Raw genomic sequence first — 24,947 nt, forward strand, 5'->3', positions numbered from 1 at the left:
AAAATTAGGACAGATATCTTACAGAGGTTAATAGTTTTCCCAACACTAGTTGAGATATGGGTGTTGCCCATTTGTTAATGTGCTGATCTGTTAACAGAACTAAGATTGTTTTATACTAGTTCTACATGTTACACTGCCAATTGTTAAGTTTTTTGACTAAATCAAGATAGAAGTTTAAATTAAAGGCTTGAGAAACCCTTTACTAGTTGCAGCTTCTGAGTAGACTCACTGCTTTGATAACCACAGGAAAGCTATTTCATTAAATAACATAACATAAATAACCTACTTCTTGCTTCTATCAAGCATATTAACAGGAATAATTGGCTATTCCAATAAAATATTAAGAAGTATTTTCAATAGCACTATGGTTGTGATTACTGTTGACAGATGCACCAAAATATTGCTGTGGTAAAAGTGACATCAATCTGGATATTTTATGTTAGATACTGATATAATAACCTGTATTAATTTTTTTTTGTCCAAAAGCAAATATATAATAATATATCACACAGTAAAGTGACATTTGTATATACTGAAACTGCTACCAAGCAACGTGGCCACTTTCAGAGAAGTCAAGCATTACAAACACAATCTTGGCAAACTGTACTTTAAACATGCTTCCAGATAGATAGAAGGCAAAAGGACAATGTATTTACTGTGACTTACTGAGCTTGAAAGGGAGAGTTATTCTTTAAAACTGTTCCAAGAAACAGCTCCATTTATTTTAATTAGACTCATGTGAAAAAGTCATGTCAGAAAACACACAATATACTTTAATAAATGACATTTTGTCCTCCTTAGCAGTAGAGGACTAATGTGAATTAAGAATCTTGATATTCTAAGTATAAATCTTTCACACAGGATACCTTTATTTTGCATTGGCAAATGCAAAAATGATACTAAAAATATATTTTTCATTTAACTTCAGAAACATACAGATTACCACATACCCATATCAGCAAGACCATTTGAAAAGTGGTATTTTAGAGACTGTTCCTGAATAAAGATTGGGGGTTATAAAACTCTGAAAGGCAAGTACAAAAATAATAATAATAAAAAAAGCTAAATAAACTCCATAACTGAACAAATATTTATATTTGATCTGATATTTCAAGGGGCCTACCTAAAAGGTCTGTTAAACAGATATAAATTGCTTCCTAAGGCCATAATTTGTGTTATGCTTAAGCAATTTTAACAAGCTTTTAAAATATAAGACATGTAAAAAAAAATCCAATTAATATAGTGGCAAATAATACCATTATCCATTTCACAAAGCATCAGCTTACGTAGGAAAACCATCTAATATCTGACAATAAAAATATTGTATTTTCCTCTCCACACAAAAACTTTTCCAACTTCTAATAATTTCTTCTCAGAGAAGGAAATAAAATTATGAGCTTTGGAAATCATCTGAATTCAGTATTTTAGATCAAGCTTGTCCTTTGCCTGTTCTCACTTATAACAAACTTTCAACCATTTTAAACATGCAGTCTTGAGCATTCTGTACAATAAAAATTGTAGAATTTGCATCCAAATCAAAAAAATGGCTGTTAATCCCTGGATAGACATACATAAATGCTTTCTTAGCCATTGCTGCTATTTGATTAAAAACTGATGAAAATCTAATGAGAGTTCTTTGCTATTTGGTCAATTAAATAGCAACAGAACTACCTCTGCAGGAGGCTCAAAAATGTGTAATTACTTTCTCCATCTCTCTACTTGTCTTACCACCAGCTCTATACAGATCAAGCTCTGAATAAAAATCAGAACTCTCCCAAGACTGTTTATACACAGACACCAATGGGATGTTTAGTTTTCATTCTCAATCCTGGTAAAATAGGTACAGATTCCAGTGTCAGTCAGTAAGGGCCTAATCCTAACAAAATTATTAGGCAAAAGACAGAGAACTCAAGAAATATAACAGAAATAAAGAATATGTCAAGATAGAAGATTAGCACCAGTTTCATCAACCTAAACTAGAACTGAAATATTGAACAACGGTACTGTGTGATTCAGCTTTCTACATAAAAATTGATACTGCTTTCATGCGGACCCAAAAACCAAAATTAGCTGACGGCCATGGGGAACAAAGGAAGTAACTGCAACAACCTCAGTAAGAGAGCACATCAACTTCACAGAATAGACCCACACAGAATTACAAAAATATGGTTTAAAAGCTTCAAAGAATACAATCATAGAATTAAAGTAGTTTAGGTAATCAAGCAAAGAATCATAAATGCATTGCACAAGCCAAAAATTTTAAGAACTGGTAATGTCACTTGTACAAGATACTGGCACTAGTAAGTAGTGCTGTTCAAGCAAAGCAAACAAATGTCTTCTCATCTTTTGAAAAAATAGGAATTTAAGGAAAAGAAATGAAGTGTCATCTAAAATTATGACAAGAACAAAGCAAGTAACAGGAGATATCTGATGCAAGGAACAGTTTATGAAGACAGAATATTATCACTTTCAAAGTCTGGTGGCATATCAGGCTTGACAGCTAGTACAGAACTGAACCACTAACTCCTATGAAACAAGAAAAGCTAAGAATTAGTAAATCTGAACCTAACAATAAAACAATTAAGCTTGGTGAGCTATTCTATGCCTTCTCTTAGAAACAGAATTTTACACGGTAAGACTGTTCACAAAGTTTCAGAGTATTACATACAAGTAATCCTTGCACAAAATTGGTATGCAAATTTGGAATTGGTACTAAATCCTAGACATTGGAAAGAAAGTCATGAGTTAAATTTCCTCCAGATGTAAAGACAGCAGTTGCTGACTTAATGCAGAACAGTGTTACAGTGAATTATCATGGTTGAATAAATCTCACAGAAGTGTTAGATAAGCACTTTTATGACTTCAGATTCACAGGAACACAGATAAGTGCTAGAAAAATGAAACACGAAAATGTTCAATAGTGTTATTTGAAAAAAAACCACAATGTAAAATAGGTAAAGTTTTACAGACTACTTATTAAGCTTCTAACACTGGTAAAAATCAGAGCTTTAAGTTACAGTTATACTGGTCAGTGATACCTTAAATAAATCAGGAACTTGGTGATCCTGCATTTTTTGATTCTTAGAATCTGACTGTTTTACTTACTGACACAGACATAGCTCCAAGGAGATGAAAGTACTGACACATATGAACAAGGAGAGAGGTGAATCAGAGGCACAAAATAACTTACCTGAAGTCATATAATGAAGCAAAACCAGAAAAGAAGGTATGTATGTTGACTAATACAGTAGGTTAGTATCTAGAACTTAAAACCATCTTTACCATTATTTTCATTATTTAGTTTTGTATGCTAACACTCCCAACCTAGCTTTTCAGACACTCAGATAGGATATGAGTTCACACTCCGAAAACTGAGACAAGATGGCACAAATTCAGGAACAATTAAAGGGATATTTTTAAATTATTTCATGTAGGGTATACTTCAGAAACAGATCTTTAAGAAGAGCAGTATGTATAAAACTGGATATGATAAAAACTAATTTGTCACAAACGGTGCTTTTTCTATGCAGTATTTCTCCTTTCTGTCACTCCGTAGGAAAGGCTCATAAATTTAATACTGCAAGGCAGTAATGAAAAACTCTAAATTTTTATAAACACAGTGTTTTACAGAGAATATTTATTACATTATCAATTCTACTTCTGCATAACAAAGTTGACAGATGGAATCATGTCATTTTATGAATTTATGCTACATTCCTGATAAAAAGCAGATCAGTAATCACATTCAAACCATCATTTTTTTGCTACTCCAATTAAGAAGACACAAAGGGAGCTTCGAATAAATTTTTGCTTTAAGACATAAGGCAGTCTCCTTTAACTAGTGATGGTCAAAGCTGAAAATAGCTCAACAGGCCACTAGTTATGAAAAAGCTTCCTGACCACTAAGTTCACTGCCAGTTTCGTGGATTCCATCCCAATAACTTGCCTGAAAAGTGGTAAACAACAAAGAGCGGTAGAAACTAGCCAAGCTCCTCTTTACCTTCACAGTAGGCAAAGAGAGTTTCTCCTTCTGAACTCTGATGAACGTTTGCTAATTTGCAAGCAAGAAGGAGCAAGTAAAAGAATTCCTTCAAAGACAGCGGTAGCAGGATATAACAGTAATTTTGGCAGTATTCAACTAGTGGTAACTTCTTAGTAAAGCTGATAAAGAATTTAAACTGAAGGAGTAAAGAGGTATAGGAAAAAGCATTCCATAAAGTTTCATGGAAGAGTTACAGGCATGATGGAAAATGGTACAAAGCACATGAAAATATTTGCCATCTCCTTTTCTAACTAAAATGCTCAAGAAACAGGAAGATAAGAGGTTACAAACCTCAATTTGTGTAAATGGAGCCTGAAAAAAGGGAAAAAAAAGCAAATTGCTTTTCACTTTGTGAGGAAGTAGGTTTCTGCAAAAAGACACAATATCCATTTATCTTTGGGCAGTGGAAATTGTGTGGTATGGAACATTTTATAACACATTCACTACAGCTGGGAGCCTGATAGAGAGAATTTTTGAAAACATAGCCACTCATTTCATTGCTCAAATTAAAGATGGTGGCACTTTCTAAACATCTGAAATTCCAAAACAGACTCTGCTTGCAACTGGAGACTTAAGACTCTGACAGACTGTCATACAGTGCTAAAGAACTGCAATTATTTGCAATTGTAGACTCACTATAGGAAGTGACAATCTATATAATATTTCCCCTCAAAATAATATTAAAAGAATCAACTCACCACTTGTCCATTCTGAGGATTTTTATGTGCATACGGGGGTCCACGGATGTGATTCCACATCTGACCAGATGTCATAGCAAATACAACACACTAGAAAAAATAGAGAAACAATATACTCATTTATTTACCTGGAGGAATTGAATAGAAAACCATTCTGCTGGTGATGCTTGTTTTAGATACATAATTGTTTACCTAACCAGATACAGTATCTACCTCTATTTGATTTTTAGGATAGGGTTTTCAGATGTGTTGGTGTCATAAAATTCTTAATGACTTCTGTTAGAAAATTAGTTAGCTCAAGACAGAGATTTTCAAAATCTCACTTGAAATAATCCTGTCTTTATGTGCATTTGAAATTGCCACATTTACACATCTATATCGCAAAAAGCACTCACAGCAGCAGAAAGCATTCATTGCAAATATTCTGCAAACTAGTCTTCAAGGTTTATAAAACCTTTCATGAAATTATTTCTGCCTCTAATCCAATACAAATATTTAGCTTACCTGTTTGCTTTCAGGTGTATGAAATGATATATAAAACCATAAGAAAAAAAATACAATTATTAAAAAAAAAAAGTCTGTCCCATTTTATTAAATTCTCATTGTGTGTCCTATATGACTCTGATTCATTTTAGCTATGACAAATAACAATGATTGAGTTGGTAGAAAAGTGAAATTCCCTATGGAAAGGAGTATGAAGTTAGGTTAGGGATGTATGACAACTGTAAAAACAGACATTCATTCTTGTAGAAGGTCATACTGCAGAATCTACATGACAAACATCACAGTCATCACAAGAGTCATCATGACTATCTTAAAAGAGGAAAATCTAGTATCTTTTGATTACCAAATGAGAAAAACAGAAATGGAAAAGTTGGATCATCTATGTCTTCTGACTTATCAGTACAGATAATCCTTACAAAAACTCCAAGATAATTTAAGTAGAGTTTTTACATATATGCTTATTTTTATTGTACATCAATATTCCCACCAGCATATAGCCACAGAGATTTAAGCAGATGGATTATGAATGTAAAAATTCACACCGTGATGGTTAACTAAACCTGAGTTTACTAAAACCCTTTAAAGGGTTTTCTTTAAAGAATGCTTAGTAACACATCTGTGAATTAAACATAAACTAGTGTAGCTTTCTAACCCCATAAATGCAGCATTGACACCTCTAGCAATATGAACTGAACAAACTTTGCAAGGCCTTAGGACTGAATCTTGTCAGGCTTTATCCAAATCTGTCTTGGCTTTCCTAGATTTTTTTTTTTTAACCTCTTTAACTGAAACAGAGATTTTTCCAAAGACCAGGTGGCTATGCCTAGTTTACATTACTTGTGCTTATCTTTGTATGGCATAATAATTTTTTTTTCTACTCTAGGACAAAATAATTAGGACCCACATACTGATGTAGTATAGGCATGGGATGACAGCAGAGACAACAAAACTGGAAATACAGGATGCAGTGTACCAGTACGGAATTATAAGAAAGGGGGCACAGGATTACACTGGAGACCCCAAGCCTATAAATATTATGCCAATGGTGAATTAAAGAAACACAGACATGGGAGCTGGTAAAAACCAGTTTTAGGGGTAATGAAGAGAATAAAGGACAAGCATCCAATGTATGCAAGACAATCCCCATTCACCCAGTAAATTTTGATGTAAAATGTAGTTGCAGATCAGTGAAGGAAGCACAAAGGGTAAAAGTAGCTCCAAGTGGACCCTAGAGCAAGGAGGAAGAGAGCTGCGGCATCATACTCCTCCCAGCAAAGAACTTGGAATGCTGACAACTCACCATAGCACCCCCTTGCCCCAAACCAAAGCCAATGAATGATCCCAAGACCAGAGAGAAACAGTAGAAGAGTAACCATGACATCAGAGAAAGGGAAAGATACTAGAAAGTGTGTGCATAACAATTTTAATTGTATTGTTATGAATGAGACTTTTTGCCCTTGTAATAGAAAGAAAAAGAAAATATTGAAAAAAAACATTTTCAGATCCAGCTTAATGATAATTCTTTGTCGCAGTGTTAAGATTTCAATTACACAAAGAACAGATTCTTGGCTTTAAATATAAGGTGTGTTTCATTTTCCTCTTAACAGGATTTGGAATGTAACAGTATAGTAATTAATATGGCAGATGAAAGCATACTGGTGGTGATTACTAGCAAATGGATTATGTTTTAATTAATAATATGAAAAAACTGAAGAAAGTATGTGCTTCCATTACTGGAAAAGGGTAACATAGTTATTTCTATACCTTGCAGATTGTTTTAGAAGATAAATTTATACTGCAATTTTGGTGATGAATCACACAGGAGGTAGCTTATGTGAAAGTACAAATGTGTAGAAACTGAAAATGTGGGTAAAAAAAGTGAGATGAAAGAGATATTTTGAAAGGCCAAAAGTTAGCTGAAAGGTAAAACACTGAAAGAAAACAGATGCATAGAGTACACAAACTGTGGCGCTCTGAAAGAGAGTTTTCTATGAAAGTAATTTTACTCATTCTTAAGGTACTGTATTTAATTTACATTCTCTAGGGCCAAATCAGCTTCCATATGGAACAATTAAAAAAAAACCACCCCAGTTTATATACAAGTCATATACTTTGTAACAGATAAATCTCTCAAATTCCTGAAGATCTTCAATGTTTGCCAATACAAATACACTGTCTCACAACATGGTAACATCTAACCAAAAAATATCTAGGAGACACAATAGTGGGGAGAAACGAATTCCAACTATTAATATTATTGAAAAGGAAAGAGTTATCAGTATGGTTGTTTATCCTGAAGGCATCTTTCATACTCTTCCAGTTCAGACTGTTAATGACCATGAAAACTAACATAGTACACCACATCCTGGATCTGCCATGATTTCCTTCCACCATGCACCTCTTTACTGTGTATTTCAAAATGACCTTTTGGGGAGCCAAAAAACATTCTCCAGCTTCTCCCTTGTCCTCTTTCACTCTTCATCTATTTTAAGTATCCTAAGAAGAGGGCATTTCCACCATATCCCTTAGGCAAGTATTTGGTATGCTACAGATAGCACTTGACATTCAAGTTCATTTTGCTGTGTTCTATATTCTCCTATTACGATCATCCAGGTAAAAATAACATTGGAAACTACAGACTTCTACTGTTTGTAAAATAGACCTGAAATACACACCATTATTTATACATTTCTACACAGATGCATGCATCTATGATACATCACACTGATACACAATGCTTACCGTTCCAAACCCCATAGTTTTCATAGGAACCCATGCTTTGGGATCCAGAATTTCCAAAACACCTAGTTCACTCACCATTACTGTGACTTGGTGTTTCCCAGGATAAAACTTCACCAAATTCATTCCTATGAATGAGCAACTTGTAACATGTGATTAATGTCTTCATATTTACCTTACGGGTTTATATTGTATTTATTTTAATGGAAAAATTCATATGCAGAAGAATGGCCCTTTTCTGCAGTTTTCTTGAATCTTGTCAAAGTACAAAGGATGAAAACTGGAGAACAGGAGAAGATTCAAGCCAAGGCACTTTTCTCTGAGCACTTAGAAAGATTTTCAACTCCACTTATCCAGAGTAGAGTCTGTATTCAGCAGTTCTACAGAGTGGAGTACCACAGACACCCCTTTCATCCACCTGCTCCCTTCTTTCTCCTTATCACACTGCAACAACAACACTTTAACTGCTGAATGCCACCTGAATTACCAGGGGAGTTCAGGGTTTAGCTATTTTAAGAGCTTCCAGATTTAGGTAGCTTATTCTGCATTTAAATGATAAAAGCAGAGTAGATCTACATTATTGGCTGGTGTAGTATGGAAAGGGAAGGAACAATGATTTGCTACAACACATTATGGTTCCAGGACCAAATGTCCACAGGATATCTTTAGCAGCAATGAAGTTCACCCCTACTACCAGTCCTAGGTGAGTACGCTGTATGTGTAGACAGGACTGCTCAAGGACCTTGTTAACAACTTGCAAGTGGTGCTTTCTTGATAGCTTCACAGCACATGACTTTAGCCTTAGTTTCCCTGAGGGAAACTGCTTTGAGCTCACCCGTGGCACACTCGTGTGTGTACGACAAGGCTCCTAAGAGCAGACAGAAGGTAAATAAGCACCAGGAGTCCCACCAGGACACAGAATTGCTAGCAAGACACAACTTTACAGGTACATGGGCAGAATTTCTCGACTGTTGTTGGTCTTGCAAGATTTGTCAAATGATTCGGGTTTAATATATCACGTTCTCAAAGGCATAAGTTTTGTTTAACGCTACTTCCCAGTTTATTAAACAAAATTACTAGAGACTTAAAAAGCCATTTGGCATGCCTTTTGAAGTGAAGCTTCCTACAAGCAGATACCATACAAAGCAGATCATTGGATTTCTCTCTGCTAGTTTAGACCCCAGAACATGGCAAATACTTTGTAACATAAGAAAAATAATGACATTCTAGATTCACTTATGAATATAGTTAAATTCAAGCACAGTTTCAAAAAAAGGGGAGACATAGGCAGCCAGTTCTGTACTTAATTTCTATGCTGTTCTACGTAAGTTTTAGCCATCTCACAATTATTGTTTTATAGAAATGTAATCCTTTCTATCCAGTTTAATTTTGCTTTTGTACTCAACAAAGGCTACAGCACTGCAAGATCTGTACTCAATTTCTAAATAACGATCCATTACTTATTACTATCTCTAATAAGAGATATACAATTCAAGGACAGGGAGAACAACACAAGCAAAGAGAATGTTTTTCTGTATCTTTAAAAGGTAGCGTGCATCTCTAAAACCTCAAACTATGGAAAGAAAAGGAAATTAATAACCTGGATTTATTGCTGTTCTTTTGAGATGTCTATCTACTCACGTAGAGAAGCATGACTTTTTCTACCTGCATCTTTGAATAAAACACATTATTTTTTTATCCTCATTCCCAAAAGGGGGTAAAGAAGCCACTAGTAGCCATGATACCCTTCAAGCTCTTTTGGAGCAATAACTGATGATAAATGTACTGTACAGTGTAGGTACTGTGGAGTGTATCAGCACAGAACACATTTCTCATAACCATTAACTGTTAAGACAACAGTAAACACATGCTTTGTCTCCTCATTCAAGTGACTTGACATATTCTGCCCAATAGAGTCAACTCCTAGGCAGCTGCCCTCTAACCTGAGCACAGACTTTGCTTTCCCAGATTCCACAAGTATACAAGCAAGTCTGAAATATACACATAAAATAAAACTGAAAATTACCTGCAGAAAACCACAGTGGTAGCCTTCTAAAGAAAATGCTTTAAAAAGCCCCCTAGTAGCCCACATTCTGGCCAACTGAACAGATAAACTCTCAGCACCAGTACTGTTGTCTAAAATGTAGCAATTCCTTATATAAAATGTTAGAAATTTGCCCAGTTGATACCATCTGACCTTTTATTCTCTCTACTTAAGAAATGAAGAGTCTTGACAAAACCTGAATAGCTTCTTGTTATCAGTATGAAAGGACAGGACTCTGCAAAAATCTAAGGACTGAAGTCCTTCCTCATCTTTGTGCTAGCATGTCAGAGGGAAAAATATCCATAGATGAACAGTCAGTAGGATTTCAATTAAAGTCTAAAATAATCTAGGGGATAAATTTTGGATGTGATCTCAAAAGACATCTTTTGGGATATTATGTACTGTGACTCAGTCATCCTGGTTTGCCATTCTAAAAGTCTTCTGGGTAATGTTGCAAGTAAAAATGCCTAAGGCATACAAGATACTACCAGAAACTGCACTGCTTCAATGAGGGGATGAAACTGCTAATAGCATTGCTGTTGCACAGTCTAATGTTGAGGACAAAACCAATCCAACAGTCTTGTGTGAACTGGCATTGGAATCAACATGCGAGATGAAAGCTCTGGTCTTGCTTCTGAAAGTCTATCAAAACCATTAGATGGATCACTAAAAATTGCATTCCTAAATATTCTCCTAAAACAGTGCTGGAAATATTAGCTATGAGACAACTTTTTGGTATCAATGGAGATATCAAATAAAAATTCAGTCAACATTTCTGGGATCCTCTGTTCTCCTGCTAGTAAAAACAGCAGAGGCACTTTATGCTGCAATTTTTTTTCTAATTTTTAGGAACAGATCATTCAATCAGGCAGAGAGGCACTGTCCATTTTTCATTTAAATAAAAATATCCAACATTTGGGAGCAAAAAACCTCTTCAAAACAAACTAAGAAGCTCTGAAAAAACAAGGAAAAGAAAACAAGAGACTTGACTGTTTGCAATGACACAGTTTTCAGTTACTGAATTCCAGGATATCTTTGAAAGAGTTTCAGCTGAAATGAAAAATGTTATTTTCCATATGGTTAATGAATGCTGGCTACCTAGCAGTACACCTCCCCCAAAACAATCAAAAACCAAAACTGCACCTTTTAGAAGAAAGCTCCTGTGCTTTCTCAGTACTGCAACATCCGTAAAAAGAACTGCCAATAAGGAACAAAAGAATTGCCAATACTCCTGTCAAAAACATGGGCTTCCTGTAGTTTTTATGCATCTTGCCAGGCTTTCCCTGTATAATTTATTTTTTAAAGTTCAAAAAGGAAAAAATATTCATGAAGAATATAATTCTTTAAAATTAAGTATTTATTAGTTATTTATACCCTTCATAAAAGCATTTTATTAGGCATGACTCGTTCCCCTTAACTAGACACCATCTTCTCCATTTTTCCTGTTAATGAGCTTTTATGAGAAAAGAAGCTCTAAGTTTTACTGGTAGAAAAAAGGACCATGTAAGAATCATAACTACACAATACCTTAGAATGAAAACACATTAATATATAATTAATGTTATATATAAAAATATATATTAATATATTAATGATTGTCCATTTTCTTCTATGGATCTTGACATATTCTAGTCATTTTACAGAACTGAGGTCATCTGTGCAAAACCCTGCAATCTGCAGTCCCTGCTGATTCCACCAAAAAGAACTTAGAACATTGACTTGTATGTCCATGTAGATCTGAATAAAATCAAAAGGACTTCTGGTAACTGCACGATCTTTGCTAAAACATCATTTTGCAGTATGGGGCTTTGACAACATTGTGAAGGCAAAAGAACAGTAAAGATTTAAAAAGGGAAGCATCGGCTCAACACCATGATTAATTGCTGTATACTTTCAGCTATAAGACCTTTTTCTAAAACACCCTCTAAGTGCTATTCATTTTTAAAGTAAACAAAATTTTACAGGAAATAGTATGAGCAACAACAATAAATGGCATTAATGCCATTTTAATTCTTTTTAACTCTATTATTGCTTGTCAATACAATCAGCAGGATGATTGGCATTAATACAATTTCTTTAAATGTTTGGTCACATTTGGACATTGACCCTGTCACAGGAGTTCAGTTGATTGTGATTATAAGTTTTCTACATTGCAATTTGCAGTTACATTCAGATGTAAAATGTCCAACTGCTGCTAAGAACAGCAAATATTTTAAGAAACAATTAGGTGTTAATTTTCTTAATTTAATTAGGAAGTTAATTATGTCTTCAACTGTTTATTGAATACAGATTGTAATAGAATGATTCTTGATTTGAAAAACTGATTTTTAACTTCTGCAAGACAAAAAAAAACCCCAATCCCTCAAAACATTCAAACATTAAACTTCTGATATGAAACCCTGAGGTATGAAATCGGAATAAAATTGCTGTCTCCAGAGGCACAGTGCATGGTTAAACAACGGAAGTACCACTGATTCCATATCTTTATATGATTTTTGACACAAACATCTATTTTGGTGAGCTAATTATCATTTTACACAGGTGATATCTAAAGGTTAGGAGTCAAAAAAAAAGTTAGACTGATACATATCAAGTTTGAGCTTTCTGGTGGTAGTGTATCTTTAAAAAGTATTATCATTGAAAAGTACTGGTAATCTAGAAAAATACATGGAACTCAATATGACAGACTTACTTTGGAAAACTGTCAAAACTCTGTGCTAGAGCTCAGTATGTTCCAAATGACATCCTGGAAGAAAGAAGACATTCTGCCCCTGGCTCTCTAGATCAAAAGGAAACATTATTCTACTTGAAATCTAGTCCTGTAGGTGGTTTATTTGAAATCTTGTTCTTTATTCCTTCTTCAATGTATGGTGTAGATTAACAAACTGCTTAAACAAAGAATGTATGCCATGTACACTAGTAGGAAATGCTATGATAGCACATGAGAGAAAACAGCATTATCAGTTGCCATTATTCAAGAGTAATGCCAAATATTAAGGAACTCTGAACAAAGAGCTTGCTTTAAGATCTTGTTAATCATTTAGATATAAAAATTAATTAAAGCCCAACAGGTATTAGGTAACTTCACCTTTGAACAGATGTAATAAAGGCTGCCAATGGGCCTATCAGTTGAAAGTGTCAAAAAATAAGGTATCTTTTCACTGAAGCGGAATAGAACAGCAGACCATCAATATCACATGGCTTTGAAAAGGTGAAAATGATTATAGGTTATATCAGTAACCTTCTTCTAGCAGAGCTAAAGTAACACAGAATCATAGAATAGCCCAGTTTGGAAGGGACCTCTAAAGACCATCTGGTCCAAGCTTTTGTGGGAAAGGGAGCCTAGATGAGAAATATGAATGCTGCTGCACAGGTAAACTCATATTCCATCTACAATCCTAGCCATGTGCTTTCAAGAAAGGTTAATTCATATTGACACAAGTTGAGAAAAAGTCTTTAAAATGGTGAAGTGAATAACCATTTACATGGAAAAAGAAGAAAAGCTTGGCTTATGATGTATAAAATAGATGGACACATTTTTAAAAAGTACTGTTCTCAATTACTATATTGCTAATACAGAAGGAAGGAGCTCTATTAAGCTGTAAGATGTTGGATTGGACTTGATAACCCTAGACACTATCCTAGTGTTGATAATAAACATGCTCCTGACTCCATGTCCCTGAACACTAAGCCTTAGATGCTGCTCCTCAGAGCTTTCCTCTTCTGTCAGTCACAATGATGGCAGAGTAACGAGTACTTATGAATATACCTTAACCATCATCTAACATCCTTGCATGCTATTTCCTATCTAAAACTGAGACATCTATGCTGCACAGTCCACATTCTTCATCAGTCTACTCAGTTAGTTGAAAACTATGATATAAAAAACCACACTGCAATACACTATTAAGCATGTTAAACCTTAATTCATTATTTATGACCTTGAGTATTTAGTTGACTAATATTTCAAACAGACTATTGGCTAGTTTTAGAATTTCCTCAGAGTTAACCCTATAAGATCACCCTATTCTCATTTAGGTTAACAGTGGAATGTTAAGGCCAGTACTACTGAAACCAGTTTTGGAAAGAATTCCATCTTTTTCTTTGTTTCTTAGTTCTTTTATAATTTTCTTGCAAACATACTTTTTTTAACCTTTCGTTACTCTGAAGTGATACAGTCTGACATTAATATCCATACTAAACCAATCATAACATTACTGATTTTACGAAAAAGGGCAATTTGAACAATAGCAGTGAACATCAGTAACACTTTTTATTAGAAATATTTTCTTGCTAAAGTTCAAACAAAAATCTGCAGCTAACTATCAGAGAATTTGCTAATTTTCAGTGAATCACTCATAGTAACTGATACTCGCTGCTTATAAGAATTAGCCTCAAAATCTAGATTATGAATCTTTGTCTGATAGTACCATTCTGAACAACGTATTAATGCAATGGTTTTTAATTTACTGTGCAAATAAAGAAGACACATATGCTAAGATAAGAAACTAATAAAAGCATATTAGTAAGGAATATCTGCATACCAGAGCTGCCATGGCCCAGCCAGTTTTGTTGTAGATGAACTCTAAGTTATTTCTTCGTAGATATAACAAGCCACCAACAAGAGATACCAGAAGAGCCAGTGCAATTGTACCAGAATAGTTAGGAGGCCTGAACACTCTAATCTGGAAAAGATAAATGCAAATACAGATAGCAAATAAATGCATACATACAGATCATCTTCCATATAAACAAACAGGAAGCACCTGAAATCCTGTTTCACAGTCAGAAAGACTAATCCCTAAAGGGGAATAAGAAAATAAGAAAAACAGTACTTCCTTCAATAAGCACATAATATGAAAAATGTTTTAAGCATCATTTTGAACTGTCCAACTCCAAAACATTACTTCTTCAAGGGATTTGCAGGTTGTGTCTGAATTAGAAGCAGCTACCTTTGGATCGATCCAGTTTGTATATAGTTTTGAAAAGCACCTTTTACTTATTAACAACTGGTTTTCACAATATCACTGCTTGTTTTTATCCAGAATAAGACTACATAAAATTTAACACAACAAAAATGGAATATAATCTGCAAACTGCAGCAATTACCACAAGTACCATGACCACATTTCTTTTTTTTTTTTTTTATGTGTTCTAGAAACTACACTTGAGGGGAAAAAAGGTATTAAGGAAAGATGGAATTTGTCATCAGCCTGTCTCAGACTACAAATACAGATACATTTGGCTTCAACTTTTAAAATTGTAGAAAGACTTACATGAACATCTGTTCTGTCAGCTATCCATTTAGCTAGCTGCTCAGCTGCAAATCCGATTCTCTGCAGGTCAAATGTGTCAGCTCTCTTGGGTTTACCTTTTGGAGGAAAATGCATGAAAGTCGGAGCAGAGTTCATATTCAGCTATAAAACCAGGAAGCATAGCAGAAAAAAATTAGTAACTCTATCATCAAAAATGTTTAGCTTTTATGTATAAGACAACACAAGTCTAATTAGCATAAAAATATTATTTGCCTCCATACATTACTCTCTTTTTATACATCTTTATGTATAGTCCTGCAAAAAGAGTGCTCAGAATATGCCTTCCAGTAGATTCTTCGGGATGTTTAATTATTCAAGGTATTTCACCCACAAACTTTTCTGAGTAAGAGTATCTTATGCTTTAAAGTTCTCATGTGCTGTAAGAACTTTCCTGTAATTAGTAAAACAGAGACCCTACACCCATCCATCTATTAAAGTTTATTAGGTTATAATTCTAAGGGAGGAAAAAAAGTGTTCAAATAGCTTGACATTGTTTCTCTTGCCTAGCTCTCACCAGTCCAAAGTTAACTAGACTAAACTATTCTTCTAGCCTTCCACTGGCTTCAAGACAGACTACCCACTAATGACTAGTCTTTTTTAAATCCAGAAGGGCCTAGATAACTAGGTTAGACTACATAACTTGGCCTAGAAATTACATGACTGTTAATCCATGCATTGATGTCACTGGACCTATTCACGGTATATCGGAAAACTCAAAGGTGACAAACAAACAGATTTACATTTACATTTGCCACTTCAAATTTTGACTTCAACTTTGCAAGGTGGTATAGGAGAATATAATTTTACTATATAAAATTCTTCTGTATTCAGTCCATCTCAGAAACAGTGCAATAAAATGCTTGAAAAACTGAAAATTAACATAAACAAAATCAGGGGAAATACTTAAAGATGATGCAATATGGAGATCTTTAAGTAACAAAGGCAGAGTAAACTTGTTTGTTTCATTCCTGCAAGATGAGTTTTAACACATTACCAAAACATCACATTTAATCAAGTACAGGACTGAATTTATCAATAGAAATTGCCACCTATTAAAATATTTTCCATCTAAGCAAAAAATAGCCCTCTTCTTTAGTGAACTGATTTGGAAATAAAAAATTTTCTGAGAAAGGCTAAGACAAATGTTCTGAAATAGTTTAAGAAAACATTTTATAGGATACAGAAACATTCTGAGATACAGAAAACTTCTGACATTGTATAGAGTTTGGGGGCAGGTGGTCTGCAACTGCTTTGACATTTCTCTACAGACAGTAAAAGCTGAAAAATCAAAGTCACGTTACTTTGGGGTTTTTTTTGCTACGGCATCAGTATTACATAACTTGTTTGCACACATAAACCTAAGGTCAGAACTACATTTCCCCCAAATCCACCTTAAAATAGTCATTAGTTTCACTTATTCTTAACACTGTATTTCTCAAAGACAGTCAAAACCTTATATATTTTATCTAATTTGGTCTTCTACATGACCTTAAATGCATACCACCTGAAAATAAACTGAACTTTTGCCCTTTTACACAAGCAATAAGTTGGACTGGACTATTCTAATACATATTGATTGGCTTCAGGCAAGATCAAACAACATACTTTGTATTATTGTAACCATGTAGGATAATCTAAGATGATTTTAAAGCTTATTTGAACTAAAATTTTTAAAGCAAAATCTTAAGTCATTAATAACTATTCTTTACGCAGTACATTCTAAGATGTCAACTGGAAGCAAAAATATTTCCTAAACACAGTAATTAAACTTATTAATTTAAGTATTTTAAAAATCAAAGTTTTCCCCTGAAAATTTTAAGTCACTCACTTCACCAAAAGGTGGTTAAAAATACGGAGAACTTCAAAACTTGTCACTCCTCTCAATCTGCATTTTTAGCTTCAATCAACGGATAGATATCAGAGAAAAGCATGTCAGTATTTAGTAGCAATTTTCAAGGGATGTGTTTTGCCTTGACTACTCATTTAAGACAGGGTCTTAGACTGTTCTCCAACAATTGATTTTCCACTCTTCATAGCCAATATATAAAATCTAAACCAGTCTCTTCTCTTTTCCCTGAAGAACTTCCAGACTAATACAAATATTACTGGAGCTGAAGAATATTGTATTACATAAGAGCAATTAAAGGCTGTTTTAGTTAAGAGCTTTTTTCCCCTAAAGATAAAGGAAATCTTTAAATGCAAATGTTAGTTCCATTGCACTTAATTCTAAAAAATGACATTAATAATTGGTTGAAAAAAAGTTGCATACATATAATGTATTCTATAAACAAACATTATAAACTACACTTGGAAAATACTAGAAGTGGCTACTGGTACAATCCGTCTTCGCTAATGTCATAGAAACTGCAGTGCCTGGTGTTTTTAACCAGGAAGAATTTGCATACAAAACACAGAGGTACACACCTACATACAGAAAATAATGTCTTGTATCATTTGGCAAACCAACACGTAGTTTTAAAAATTAAGAATGTTTTACAGTATCCAACATTTACCTGTTGAAAAACATCTGCACCTTCATCATAATCCACTATTGTGAAAAATAGTTTGTTTGAAAAAGCAGATGAATAGCGCCATGAATTAGCCAGCACTTGATATTCTTCATTAGCTTGCCTGTTAAGGAAAAGAAACAAATGTACATCCATGTGGCATTTGCTGGCAAAAAAGATCCTATAACCAGCTGCAGCTGTTAGATGAATTACACTTGCAGTATCATTCTCAACACCCATACTAGCAATTAAAAAAAGTTTCAGCTAGTTATGCAACACCTCGCTTCAAATTTGCCTTCTCCAGAATTAGAAATGTGTTAAGTCAAAATATACCAGAGAAATCCCAAGATGATGTTAACAAAAAGTAATGCTTTCCATACTTAAAAGTCTCAGAAAACAGGAGTGGCCTGAGTGGCAAGCGTCATGCAAATCTGCTAACAGAGCCACGGAAGCAGATGCTTACATGGCCCTTGAGTACTATATCAGGATTTACTTGCTGGAGACAGCAGTGCATAAGGAATTCTGAAACTAGTGGAAAAATAACACAGAAGTGTGACAGTAGTAATCTTCCTAAAATAGCAGAGCCATAGAAAGAGCCATAGAAACTGCTAAGCACTGGGGAAATGATATTAACTAAATGAAGAGTAGGCTTCTAAGTAGCATAATTCACGCAAGGTTATTTCTACAAAACTTGTTTTAAAAGTGATAAAGGATAATTTTGTACAACATATAGGGTTAAATAATCTTTCACTAGAAAGTCATATTGCTACTACCCAAATTTGTCAGAAAGCCTCCCCTTGGCTTTACTCACGGCTCTATATTCAGGTGAGGTTTTTTTGGTTGGTTGGATTTTGTTTGTTCGTTCATTTGTTCATTTTAAAAGAAAAAAAAACCAACCCACCAAAACAAAACAAACAACTTTGCCCTGTCTGCACTGAGAGGAAAGGAGAAAAGTAATTCCAGGAGAATTCTGGTATCCTTACCAGCAAAGACGTTCTCTAAACACACAATCACAGAACCATAAAACCACAGGTTCTTCTACAGGACAAATCCATATCAATGAATAATTCAGAAAAACAAAGGAAAAAAAAAACCTCAAAAGGATCCTTGCAGTACTTTTGGCTTTACACAGGCTCCTTTGCTAATTATTTCCATATTACTAATTATTCATATCTGCTGTAGAGTCCAAACCAAGATTCTACCACTTGGCAACCTATCTTTGCATATGGTAAGATTGCAGAAGTAGTATGCATGTAGATGAATAGTAGATGAATAAATGTATCCTGCAGCTTTTGTCGAAACACTGTTTCTATAAAACCAGTTCCATGTTTTTGATGGTGCAAAATGCTGTTTATTTAAAAGCTGTAGATGCAAAAATCTGTTTGTTGCAAGAGAAACTCTGCACTAAACACACATAATACATATTGTATTTTGAGAGAACAAAGAGGAGGAATAGGATGACAGGACCACAGAAGTCATAAGACCTTCCCCATTTCCTCATAACTGAGCTCAGCCTTAGGCATGAAATATATTACATACAACTACAGCAGAGTTGTGTTGTACCAATGAATATATATTGTACACGAAAAAATCTATCATAAAAAAGTTAAAATGAAATTTTATGATCTTACCCCCCCAAGAATAAATCTTATAAACCACAAAACCCCACAACTTTCACCCTTAATTACTTGAGTAAAATTTGCTACTTAACACACTTACTCAAAGTTTGCAAATATAAAAAAAATCTGATTTAGACATTAGATTGGTTATTTCTAGAAACAGATACTAAGTAGACTAACATATTCACTGTCATCCTGAAGAGGGCAGTCATACAACATCAAAGGAATGCTTTAAAATCTTAAATAATAGCTGTAGGGCACTGTTCTGTTAAACCTGCTATATTAGAGCTGGACCATTTTTATTATAAGAAGATGATAAAAATCACTTCATCTTGATGCCATCACTCTTCTTAGTCTACCTTTCACTTGTGATGAAACAGTATTTCTGGGAAATTCAGGTACTGCGTTTATACCCCCACTATTTGAGAGAAGACTCTTGTTCCTGTTGATCTCCATGTATTTTGCATCTTTGAACTATTTTGAATTAATTTAATAGGTAGAAAGTATACTTCTGAAAGTATCATTTTGCAAAAGGTTGTCTTAGATTTTCTATAACAGAATCAAAGCACAATTTCATCCTCACACTGAAGATAGCAAAGCATTCTGTAATACATCCTCACAGCAGCAGCTCTTGAGGGCTGTGGAGAAGCAGGAGTGAAACAAGGAGGGGCAGGAATACAAAGTTACAGGATTACCACATACAGAACTGAAGAACATTCTACAGTCCACTATATAATAGTCAATAGACACAAAGCTGATACAATCATATTAATAATTTTTTGTAGTGTTGGTTATTTCTTTTCAGATAGAATAATGGTAAAAAGCATAAGCACTTGGCTGAAAAAAATGCAGCCTCCAATTAACATCAGGCAATATCAGTTCTGTCACTTCTTATCTACCTATCTCTAACATTAGTTAATATCAATTCTATCAGTTTGGTTCTATGAAGTAATGTTAATTATATGAAATTCTTACAATAATTATATGAAATACTATAAAAGCATAGGGCAAAACTACACTTGGTATCAACTCATCAGAATAATGTTAGGAGTGCTCTTGTTAGTTTGAAAGGATTTTTTGGTAGGTGGAGAAGATTTAAATGTTACTGCTGCTGCAGTCACCTCTTTAGAATTTCATCATAACAGCAATACAGGAATACAGCAATAACAACGGTAATATTAACCAGCTGCTAGAAAATAGTGGCCATATCAAAAGGGAATGCTACTATTAGATTTATCTAGAAAATGCAACATACTGAAAAGTAAGCTGCTAAGCAAACGCTCTACAAAAATTTCTTCCATTATGCAAGAGGTGCTCATGAAATATTAAAAGTTTTATTTAAAAAGATTAAATATGTGGGTGTCTATGGCAGATAGTCAGATTTGTATAGCTTGAGCTACATTACATTAGATTAATTTGATTCTATTAGTCCAACATTACAGTAAGGAACACACAAACAGAATATTAGGACAAGAACAAAAGAGACTGTGGAATTATTTGCCAAAGAACGCAGTAAAGCATTATTTTTTGGCACACTATGGACTGTACAAAACACTTACAAATATACAATTGGCAAAGAATGCACTACCAGATCACCTAACTGCTCTTATTCATCTGTTTATTTAAATTGTGACCAACGCTGCAATCTACCTCCAAAACAACTTTTGTTTTTTATTTGGAATAGTTTTCCCAAAATGAAGAGAAGAAGGAGCTAAGTGCATATTTTGACGACTTCTCAGTATTTAGAAGATAATAAATTCAGAATGCTTATTTGCTTTTATTTTTGTTTAGGGTGACTCATAACGTCAAGATGAAAAGCACTGAAGAATCTACAAATGTGTCGAGAAAATTCACCACACACGACAAACTGAAGAGAGTATGGACACTAGTTGAAAACTACACTGTTTATGCAAGCTAGATATCTATAATAGGAGAAAGCAAGGTAAAATCCATGCTATTCCATTTACAGCATCCCATGAAACTTTCAATATTCTGCAGATGAAAAGAAGCTACAAGATCATATTTTGTAGAAGTTGCAAAGTTAAAAAAAAAAAATTGTGACCACTGGAAGAATAAGAGGTCTCTTATGATCCAAGTATAAAATTACTGCCTGTTAAACAGGACTCATCAATACTTCTATCAAGATCCTAAAGTGCACTGGAAAAGCAATTGCAGAACTTTCAACAGCTCCTTCCACATTTCCTGTTCCTTCTTTGAACAAAAGTTCAAAAGATAACTCCCTCTCAGTACAGCTAAGAGACCTGTCAATGATTTTCTCACTACCTGCTCTTGATCAACCAGAAAAAAACTGAAAGGCAGAGGAACCTGCTTCTTCTTTCTGACGACACCTCCTTGACAGTCAGAATTCTTTTTGCTGTTGACCTGCTCTTTGATCGGCTACTTGAAAACAGTTTTCTGAGATATCTTCTTGAACAGGGAAACCAACAGAATTACTCTCTTTTCTAGATTAAAACCCTCCTCTTGGAAGTCTCACTGATAGCGTAGATGTTAATAAAACTATGTGGAATCTCTTCTCTCAAATATTTTGTCATTTCCTTTTGCACATCGTGAGTCAACAGCAGAAAGCAGCTACATTCAGAGCCCTTTATGAAACACACACTACATTAAGCTCAAAACTTAAAAATACACAAACTATACATTGAATTATAACTTACCTCTTATATAATCCTGTAAAAAATACAGAAGGAATAGCTTAAGCAGTTGACTCTGAGCTCATTCTGCAGCAGGCTTTCTGCAGTCAGTACGAGCTTGTTCCAATAGATGCCATTAATAATTTCTGATAGAATTCAGCCTTGTCACTCAAATGAAATAAAAGAAGTCTTTAGAAAATATGTGCCACACCTGCAAAATTGACCTATCTCCCTCACGTCCCACATATATATTTTATGTATATATAGGTATATTTACACACACACACGTATTTATAGACACACACACAACTTTAGCTAATGGGAGTAATCAGTGCTCCTTTCAATATAATGAAACTTCTGATGCTTTTAAAAATGCAATAGTCTGGTCAACATGGGGGTGAAGAAAATTACTGGCTACACAAATTCCTCTGCATTACCAGCCACTTCTAGCTGCTGCTTCATAAATACTGTCTTTGCAAAACTGTGTTTTCCCAGAATCTGGAAGCAGGTTTGTTACTTGTACAGTAAAATACTCTTCAACATCCTCCAGGACTGAAACAACACAATTTTCAGTTTGTGTGGTTTACAAGCTTGTCTCCACAAGTAGTCACCTACCATTACTATAGTCTTCCTCTGTTGCATTTCCCCATTTTTCTCCTGATCATTTAAGATGCTAATTGTAGGCTTTAATCTTGATTTGCAATGATTCAAACAGGCTCAGTTACATCTTTAAAAGAAACATTTAGGAATTCACAGGCATAAACAAGCATAGTAGAAAGAAAGCAAACCAAAATCCATTTGTTTCACGTAGCATGAAATTCACAGAGGAATGTACATGTCTAATTTACATGTTTTCACCATTATCTCATTAAAAAAACCAGTGGCACAGGTCAAGGTATAGACCCTATCCACTGAAACTTAGCATCTTTAGCCTCTAACACTGTTCTGATCTTTTCAAGGAACACTAAGGAACAAACCCAATGAAACCAAATATACATCTTTTTGTTGATGGGCTTCAGCTGTTGGGAAACAAGTGACCAGTTTCATTTCTCTGACTGAGATATCCCTTTCTAAATGAAAATAATTCAACAATGAATTTGAAAAATGAACCAGACAAAAGTGTGAACTGTTTGGCAACAAACAAGACATCTCTGATATGTACCTGCATGCAAAGCAGAGATTATTGCTTCTGCCTGTGAGATGAGAGAAGCAGAGCTTAGAAAGTAAAATAAAAGACCTCATATAATTTGCTTATGGAGTGATTAGATAGTACGGCAACAAACAAAAAAGAAGGAGTTAATGATAACAATGAAAGATGCAGAGGAACAGTAAGCACAGTGATGGTTTCCGCAGGCTAGAGCTAAAGCCCATGTGCAGCTGAAAATCAAAGCACTAATACTCAGTCAAGTGGAGTGGGGGGGTTGTTGAAGTCTGGTTGCTAAAATGGTGCTGATCCCTTTGGGAAAATGTAGTGATAATAAAATGGGGGAACAGATTCCAAGTACAGGCAAGAAGACGAAGAGCAGAGAAGCTGGAAGAGAATTTTCACCCAAACATGCATTCAAGTCAGGCTAGTAGTTACCGTTTGCTGGGATGCAATACAAAGTACAGGCTGAGAAACAGTCTCTTCATCCCTGTGAAGATGCTGCTGTTAAAGTGACCGTTCTTTTGTTCTCCTTCTTAAATATACAAGTAGTTTTTTTCAGTAGTGTGACTGATGTGGTAATAGAGAGAAACTATCTAGCTGAGTGAATACCCAAGCACAAAGGAAAAACGGAAGCTGGCCTTATATCCCAAGGAGTTACTGTTTAGAGTTAGATTAGTTCTGACTGTTCATCCGAACAAAAAAAAAAAAATCCAAACTGATTCATCATCACAGTGCATCAAAGTGCCCTTTAGGATCTGCTTCCAATATGCTGTTGCAGAATATATACACCAAGAACAGTCAATTAAGACTAAACAAGTTTAATTTCCTGGGACCAAAACTGTTTAATCATACACGTTTCCAAACATGCATGGAAAAAAAACCCAGACGTTCAACTGTTAGAAACACATCCCACTTCCACCAATGACTTCACATTCAAGAGCACATAGGATATCTAATCTGTTATGGTTAATTCATTTCTGAATACCAGCTATGTCATATTGAACCTAAACAACTGGGTCAATAGGAAAACTGACATTTTTATGCTACCGCTTACATAGTTGTGAAGGCATCAGATGGCTTTCGATAGCTCTTTTTGAACAGAAAATTGAAATTTTCTTGTTCACAAAGCTAGATGGAAATGTTGTACTCCAAATTCTGCTTTAGGATAAAGACAGAATTTCCTTGAAAAACACTCAAGAGGGATGACTAGAGGCACTACTAACATGTATACAGAGCTGCTGGTTTACAGAAGCCTTCATGTGTTAGGACTGGATTGATTCAGATAGCCTACGAATATATTTTCCAGTCCACAGTTTGTGAAAATATTTCATTAAGATGAATACAGAACAGATATCTGTCTCAAAGATGACAACCTGGTAGTTGTCTTTTAGAAACACCTATAAATCTACCTAATTTGTTTTGGGCATAGAACAAATTTGGATCAGTAATGCAGATATATTTCTAACTTTTAAAAGTATATACTGAAAAGGGATAATGTAAAAAATTAGAAGGAAATCAAGCAAAATTAAGTAAAGGAAAAGCATTAAATACAACAATATGATGTATATCAGGAGCAAACAAGCCTAGCATTGGATGAACAGATAAGTTTCAAAAATAGGCAAACAAAGCATTCAAAAATTTTTTTAATTGATCTTTCTCAAGATGATACATAAGATTATGT

The 24,947-nt window shown here is 34.5% G+C and overlaps 1 protein-coding gene across 1 annotated transcript in view; it reads right to left on the reverse strand.

Annotated features, from left to right (window-relative positions):
• The window catches only part of TUSC3 (tumor suppressor candidate 3), a 136,223-nt gene that overhangs the window by 55,459 nt on the left and 55,817 nt on the right, over positions 1-24,947 (reverse strand). Inside the window, exons 3-6 of the mRNA XM_010570055.1 lie at positions 17,856-17,973; positions 15,304-15,444; positions 14,572-14,712; positions 4,741-4,830 (exon numbers count right to left, since the gene is read on the reverse strand). Coding sequence (XP_010568357.1) covers positions 4,741-4,830; positions 14,572-14,712; positions 15,304-15,444; positions 17,856-17,973 — 490 coding nt within the window. The remainder of the gene's footprint in view (positions 1-4,740; positions 4,831-14,571; positions 14,713-15,303; positions 15,445-17,855; positions 17,974-24,947) is intronic.

This window comes from Haliaeetus leucocephalus, unplaced genomic scaffold (genome assembly GCF_000737465.1).
Source record: "Haliaeetus leucocephalus isolate CR32 unplaced genomic scaffold, Haliaeetus_leucocephalus-4.0 Scaffold284, whole genome shotgun sequence".
In the NCBI taxonomy this organism is placed as follows: domain Eukaryota; kingdom Metazoa; phylum Chordata; class Aves; order Accipitriformes; family Accipitridae; genus Haliaeetus; species Haliaeetus leucocephalus.